General features: G+C 37.7%; 1 protein-coding gene across 1 annotated transcript in view; it reads right to left on the bottom strand.

Moving 5' to 3' along the window:
* The window catches only part of LOC125504074 (ryanodine receptor-like), a gene marked incomplete at its 3' end in the record, with an annotated part of 11,243 nt that extends 6,115 nt beyond the window's left edge, over positions 1-5,128 (bottom strand). Inside the window, exons 1-6 of the mRNA XM_048665426.1 lie at positions 5,094-5,128; positions 4,838-5,020; positions 2,739-2,871; positions 2,427-2,645; positions 2,022-2,365; positions 1,390-1,967 (exon numbers count right to left, since the gene is read on the bottom strand). Coding sequence (XP_048521383.1) covers positions 1,390-1,967; positions 2,022-2,365; positions 2,427-2,645; positions 2,739-2,871; positions 4,838-5,020; positions 5,094-5,128 — 1,492 coding nt within the window. The remainder of the gene's footprint in view (positions 1-1,389; positions 1,968-2,021; positions 2,366-2,426; positions 2,646-2,738; positions 2,872-4,837; positions 5,021-5,093) is intronic.
* Positions 5,129-7,652: the final 2,524 nt, after the last annotated feature.

Consider the following 7,652-nt stretch of genomic DNA (forward strand, 5'->3'; position numbering starts at 1 on the left):
CTAGAATGACGTACAAATGAGCGTTCTTGCTCATTTTGCCTCCGAGAAATGAGCAAAAACGGGACGGAAAACATGAAATTTTGGCATAATCTTGCTCCTAAGTGTCTGATCTTCAAATTTCGCGTTCTGTGTCAAAACTACTCGAATTTCCTCACTCACGTTGTTACGACTGAATCGAGTTTTCAATTCTCTCTCCAACGATGCCTAAACAAATTCGGTGCCTCGAATGGTTCTTGAGAAACTTCGAAAAAAGCAGCGCCATGTTCAAGTGGATTTTGCAACTCAAAAAAATACCACGCAAATCTAAAACTTCCTGAATTCAAGCTATTTTTGGGAAAACTGCCAACATTTCCCCATCCATGGTTCACTTTCTAAAAAGGCCATTTATTTATCTCTAGAATGATGTACAAATGAGCAAGAACGCTGCCTCCGAGATATGAGCAAAACAGGACGGAAAACATTAAATTTTGGCATAATCTTGCACCTAAGTGTCTGATATTCAAATTTCGATTTCTGTGTCAAAACTACTCGAATTTCCTCACTCACGTTGTTACGACTGAATCGACTTCAATTCTATATCCAACGATGCCAAAACGAATTCTGTGGGTCGAACGGTTCTTGAGAAACTTCGAAAAAAGCAGCCTCATGTTCAAGTGGATTTTGCAACTCGAAAAAAAAACACGCAAATCTAAAACTTCTTGAATTCAAGCATTTTTTTGAAAAACTACCAACATTTCCTTATCGATGATTCACTTGCTAAAAAACTGCCAATATTTTCTGATCAATGGTTCACTTTCTAAAAAGCCCATTTATTTCTCTCTAGAATGACGTACCAATAAGCGTTCTTGCTCATTTTGCCTCCGAGAAATGAGCAAGAACGGGACGGAAAACATGACATTTTGGCATAATCTTGCACCTAAGTGTCTGATCGATGTCAAAACGAATTCTATAGCTCGAATGCTTCTTGAGAATCTTTGTAAAAAGCAGCGTCATGTTCAAGTGGATTTTGCAACAACAAAAAATTCACGCAAATCTAAAACTTCTTGAATTCAAGCATTTTTTGAGAAAACTGCCAACAATTCCCCATCCATGGTTCAGTTTCTAAAAAGGACATTTATTTCTGTCTAGAATGATGTACGAATGAGCGTTCTTGCTCATTTTGCCTCCGAGATATGAGCAAAAACGGGACGGAAAACATTAAATTTTGGCATAATCTTTCGCCACCCTTGCACCAAACGACGATAATTTTTCTAATTTCATAGACAACAGAAGACTGTATTTTTTCTACATAACCCCCTCCCCTGAATTTAAAGCTGGATCCGCCCCTGTTCGCAGCTCTGAAAAGCCATTGGTTTCAGATTAACATCGGGAAGCAAAACATTTACTTACTTTTCCTAATATACGGTTCCACAACATTGCCCACAACTTGGGTGCATCGTCCTCCAGTCCACAGAAAAGCCCCATCAAACCCAAACGAGTACAGATCGTCTCCAACACCATTTCCGCCCCATTTTTCACCACCGCCCGGATAGGGAATGTAGCCCTTAGAATTCGCCCAGCCAATTCGCAGATGCGGCATCATGTGAGTGGTTTGCTCCAAATGATCCACCGTGACTTCGAAGTACCACTTTTGGTAAATTGCACTGCCCTCCACTCTGCCCACGAAAATGTTGGGTCTAACGCTGGCCACATGATCGACCAATTGAGTTTGAAGAAGCAGGTTTTTGCCGGGTAGCAAATAATCGCAGATATTGTTCTGTGAGCTTCGAACAGCTACACCGTTACCGACGCAGAGGGAACACAACACATCCAGGACTTTTGGATCGCGACCATGTTTTTCCAGAAGGGAAATGATGACTTTAATGTGTTCGTCTCGCATCATATTAAGAGCCTCTGGTGAATCGATCAGAACGCAGTGGAGCACGTCAAGCATTCCGGTTCCTTCGCTCGAAGCTTGAGAGCCCAGCCTAACAATTTTCCAATTTTATTGACTTTTTTTATAGATCAAGCGCGATGCTTACCTGGAAAACAGCCAATTCAACCGATTGGAATTCGCGAATTGGGCACAATTCGTGTGGTTTCCCTTAATTATGGCTGCTAAAAGCTGATAGAGATACCCGGATATCATTTCCCAGCTTTGGTCGCCCGCTAAAGCTGCAAGAAACCCCTGAGACGTGATAACGTTAATTTTATCAATTGCCTCTAGGATAAGGTTCAAAATGCCTTCTTCCTGGAACAAATCTTGTCTGTTTCGCAGGGCCCGCAGCCGATTCTGCTTTTCTTCGTGCTCCATGTCGTCTTCAGGTTGCGCGAAATAATTAATCAAGTCTTCTAAGCACATTACCATTTCGTTTAAATGAACCACCTGAGAAGCAATCATTTTTGGTTTTATACAGATTATAACACAGCAATGACTGCTGGCTTACTTGGAAAAACATCGAGTGTCGTCTATTGACTTGCAAACTTTCCAGCCCATTAATAAACTGAGTAAATAGAGAACTGCACTTCCGAATCACTCTAGCTGTTCTCGATTCCTCCTCTTGACTTCTGCTGAAGTCTAAACCGTCGTCCATTTTGCCCTCCTCATGGAGAACTGCTTGCTTTTCTTCGACTTTGCCCACCCCTTTTTTCTTCGTCTCATATGCCTAAGTTCAACATTTTATGTATATGTGTTGCGGTGTAATTTTGCCAAAGTTCTTAAGCCGATGTATAATTATTCAGTAGTTTAACGTTTATACCTTGTAAGACAACCACAGTCCAGACTCAGAATGCTGCACGATGACGGTCGAGTCACCATACTTAATTATGGCCGAACCGATTACCTCTAAGTCTTTGTCTTCTAGTACCACTTTCTGATCGTCTTTTTCATGTCTGAGGCAAAAAGCCGTCAATGCTGTTGTAGCTTCTTCCCTTTAAAAAAATTCAACAGTGTAAAGTTAAAATGTTCTGTCTCCGTATCCATTCTCTTTACACCCTAACACCTCTTAAAAAAGTAATTTTTTGTTACTCAACGTTACTATTTCTGTTTTTATTCCAATTATTAATGGTATGTGTACTCTATTCTAAATCAGATAATTATTACTGTTGTTGATTAAACATCTCTATTGCAATGCAAAACAACAAAACATTAAATTTTTTGATGTAACAGGAATGGTCTTTTGGCGCGCAAGCGAATCATTTTTTCTTCATTAAATTATGGGGATGCCTGTTGTCTTAAGCGCGTTAAGTGGACAGAAGCAACCGAAAGTATACATTTTTCTAATGAATATCAAGATTTATGGGAAAGCCAGATAATATTTTCATAGAATTATAATATTTTTCTCTTCCTTCTACTCGTTTGTTATTCGCAACCCCAGAGGTCTTTTTTCGTTCACTTTCTCGCTTTCCAAACTCTATTGGCTCCCAAAAACGAACTAACGCCATTTGACCATCAAAAGCGTAGTTTTTTGGCAAGTTTGGATTCAGATCAGATTTAAACTAACCCAGAATTTGAAAAAAAATCATATTTTCGGCACGAATGCATGAAGCACTGTTTTGGCTGAATAGTTTTGTGAAAAAAATGTTGATTCTGATGGGAAAAGAATCTACAAGAGATTCATCCAAAAAAAGTTGCTGTTTAGTGCAGTTGGTTATAGAGTGAAGAGATCATTGGAGCATATTTTTGCAAAAAAACTGTTGTTTTGGTTACTGAGAATGGTGAGAAGAAAGAAGCCCACACGTTGGAAGCAAGAAAAATTCGGAGAATCAATAATCTCCGGAAATTGACCTCCAAGCAGTTGTGATTTAACTCCCCTGGAGTTGTTCTATGCGAACAAATATCGGAAAATTGACGCAAAGAAGTTAAATATTGCTGAAATTACAGTATATAATTGGGAAAATCATGGAAAATTGGGTCCATTGGCGGGCATTTCAATCATGTGTTATTCAGAACATAAATTGCACAACTTGTACTTCAGAGTGCCTCAAAATTGAGGTAAACATTTTTCGAATTATTCTCAATCAAGTAATACCGCAATAGTTGTCCGGGATTTTTCCATCTTTTTTTTTTTTTTTTAATGTTTTGTTGGAGGGTTTCGTGCTCCAGAAGCTGATCTTCACTATATTTCAACATTTTGTTATCTCTATTTGTATTTCTGATGCGAATTTGAATTTGTTCTGTGGTTATTTTATTAACTGTGACCAATTTCTAATGTTTGCTCTTCGTTGGAGCTTCAACAAAAGTTGGTAAAATATTCTGTTCGATCTTATAGTTGGCGAATTTCTATCTTAAAAACTTGTTTATGTCTCGCTTTTGATTTTGTATCATTTTCCACACTTTTTTCTGCGCTCCGAAAAATCATCTTGCATCTCTTTCATAAATTTTTGCCAATGTTTGTCGTATTCCTAGATTTGGGTTGTGATTTTTGTGATCTAGAAATGCTTGTGGTCTAGAAATTTGTGTGGATTGAAGTGGTTTGTTTTGCCTCTTTGTGTTGTTCCTTCACTCAGGGCATGTTTTGCCGCTGCCGATTTTTCCACTTTTTCGCTCAAGTTTACAGTCTTTGAACTTTTGTAACCATGAACACATATGTATAGTATGCAATGAACTTTCATTAGTTTTCCTGATTAAAATTCATTGACAGAATGTTGATAGTTTGATTTATTTTAATAAACAATAAGTCCCAGTACGCAGTGGAGTGGAACTAAAAGGGAGTGGAAGAGTACGGCTAACTGGAGTATAAATTTGAATTTTTTTTTGTGATATTGGCATTAATAGCGGCCCTTCATGAAAATTGTGTCTTAAAATCTTATAGTTTTTTGATGGAACAGCCTGCATAAATGTGTCGCAATTTCTCACCTGCTGACTAGGTACAATTCGTTACTCTCATTCACAGCAAGGTATCGTCCAGTAGTAATATGCCTTATTCTCATTGGATGACTCCAGTTGATGAAACCTCCTGCCCATTTTGTTCTGGCTAGTTCCAATCGCCACAAAGATCGGGCTTGAGACATCACACTTCCGCCCTCATAGATCACTATACTAAAAACAATGCGGAGCGCATTATTTTTTTATTATTGTACTGAAGGATTTGTTGTTGTTTAGGCATGCTTACATTGGAGTGTAAGTGGAAATCAAAGCAACTACCATTATTTTATTTCTTGGACGATTAAATTCGTAATGCAAACTGGTCTTACTTATGTGCTTCTTCAGTGCTCCACGAGGACGGTATAGTGAGACATTCGTCGCCTCCATGGAAAAATCGCAAAACGTCTCCACCAAAAACATATCCTACATATTTCATACGGGAAATACCCGTTCCATAGGGCTGCACTGACCAATGCGTCACATGAAAGCTGGCATTCACTATGGACTGCTCGTTTTCTTTAGTTGTATGCTGGAAACAGGCACTAGTTTTATTATATGTTTTATACTGGACTTAGGGCTTAAACTTAGTCCAAGTTTTTGGTCCATTCTGGTACAAAAGTTGCGTTGTAACATCAGTGAAAAATGTTTTCTTGTTTGCACAGTCTTTTCTCCAGAAATTTTCTTCCCAAATCAAAAAGTGCAAGCACGTACATAAAAAGTTAATGTCTCTAAACAGACGATTAAAGATTACAATATATTATTTTACAAGTAAAATTTTGTCCAAAAATAGAGCCGTAATTCGATAAAAATATTCAAATCGGATCAGTGACTGCGGAAATATTCACAGTCCAAATTCAATTTGGCTGCTATTTGATGGGGCTTACCAAATATCGTTCGGTGGCAACCGAAACCAAAATCAAGTCGTCACCCACTCTTACTTTTTCACCTTCAGATCTGCAATAATAAAGTTAACATATTAATTCGTATTTAATAAAAAGAATTAAACCTATTGAACATTTTATCAAAAAATTGCAGTTGATATCGATTCTATTTCATATTGAACTGCTAAGTTTTAACTGTGCAAAAACCAAGTTTTCCAAAGAAATATGCCGATACTGAAGTTACCGAGCAAAGATATTTTTAACTGCTGTTGGTGATAAGAATCTTCTCTTATTTATAACCTTAGAACACCAACATTTTCTTCAAAAGCATTAAACTAAAACTTCCCAAGTGAGTTGAAATATACATATTCACATACCTTTGCTTGCTTGCGGGATGAACTGTCCACCAGCAGGCTTCTCCTTGACTATGTTCTTGTAAACCGACATCAAAAGCCAATTTGTCGTTACTTGAGCTCGTAGATAAACACGCTAGATACTAAAACAATAGTCACAAAATAGAATCAGCCTTTAAAGCCATTCTCTAGCCAAAGAGACTCTTACCATGTCACTGTTTTGATGCCGCAACAGAATAGCATTTCCGTACAACAAAGTGCGATGTCCTGATCCCGTTCCTTTTCCCTATAAGTGAAAATCATCGCTGATTAGAAAACGCCCCAACTAACCCCAATCACATACAGTTGCCACCAGGTATTGTAAAAATGTGTGAAACTAGATTTTGAGTGCAACTTAACACCAATACATACCGAAAACCGAAACTTTCTACAACGACAAGTTAATGCCGGTATTGTTGCTCAACAAAGATTTATCAACTCAATCAATGCCTACTAAACAAAAAAGCCAAAATGCGCATTTACGTGTGTTATGTTCGAAGAACTATATCGACAGTCTCTGGACAATGTTAGAATCGCAGTTCTACGGCATTAAATAATGTTATAAAAGGCCATAATAGTACAACATTAACTACAACATTGTAAACTAATTTACCAACAAGAGAAAGAAGGAATTGGACGTTAAAAGCCGGCACTCGCATCATGATTAAACTTAAGATCAAGCAACTGCTGAAATAAAATCAGCATTTTGGATTCAACCATACATAGTGAGTTTTTTGAGTGAAAAGACCTGGAAAATTGACACAATCGACATCGCTAATTTATTTAAATGTTCAACATTTAAACCTGATTGATGTTGCGATGCGAACCTCAACGGTTAATGAGCTTATGTTGTGAATTTCATGTAGTTTCAGCATTTGAGTGGTTTATTTTTGATGAATTTGAAGAGGAACGTTTGAAAGATTCTCCCGATTTGAACATTCTTCCAAAGTCTTCTCTTATGGCTCCTTCTTCCAATGCTAGACATTGGTCTAGCCAAGATATGGGGATGCGGGCTTCACCAGTCATTGAGCAAAACTTCATTGAAGCCATTTTATGGTCTAAATGCTGTTTGGGCTAGTGAGCTATTTTTTGTGAAGTTAGGAATCATTTGAAATATTTTTGCGATTTTTTCATTCTTGCATCATCTTCCTTTATTGCTTCTTCCACAATATCTACATCACATATTGGGATGGGGACTTCACCGGTTAACGAGGAAAGCTTACGGGAAGATACGTTGTGAATGTCATCCGAGTTCCTCTGGTGAATTATTTTTTATGAATTTAGAAACTTCGAAATATCTTCACGATTTGGCCATTCTTGCATCTCCATCCTGCATTATCGCTCCTCCTAAATATATAGACCAGCTGTTTGGACGCTGGCTTCACGAGTCAATCAGCAGTGCTTCATTGAAGATATTTTGTGAATTTCATGTTATTTGGGAAAGAGAGTTGTTTTTTGTGAATGTATGAACATTTAAGAATTCTTGTGATCTTTCCTTATTGCTTTTTTCTCAATATCTAGCCCATATATTGG

The sequence above is a fragment of the Dendroctonus ponderosae genome, unplaced genomic scaffold, assembly GCF_020466585.1.
Source record: "Dendroctonus ponderosae isolate FM_Combo_2020 unplaced genomic scaffold, Dpon_F_20191213v2 Dpon_F_20191213_360, whole genome shotgun sequence".
Lineage (NCBI taxonomy): Eukaryota > Metazoa > Arthropoda > Insecta > Coleoptera > Curculionidae > Dendroctonus > Dendroctonus ponderosae.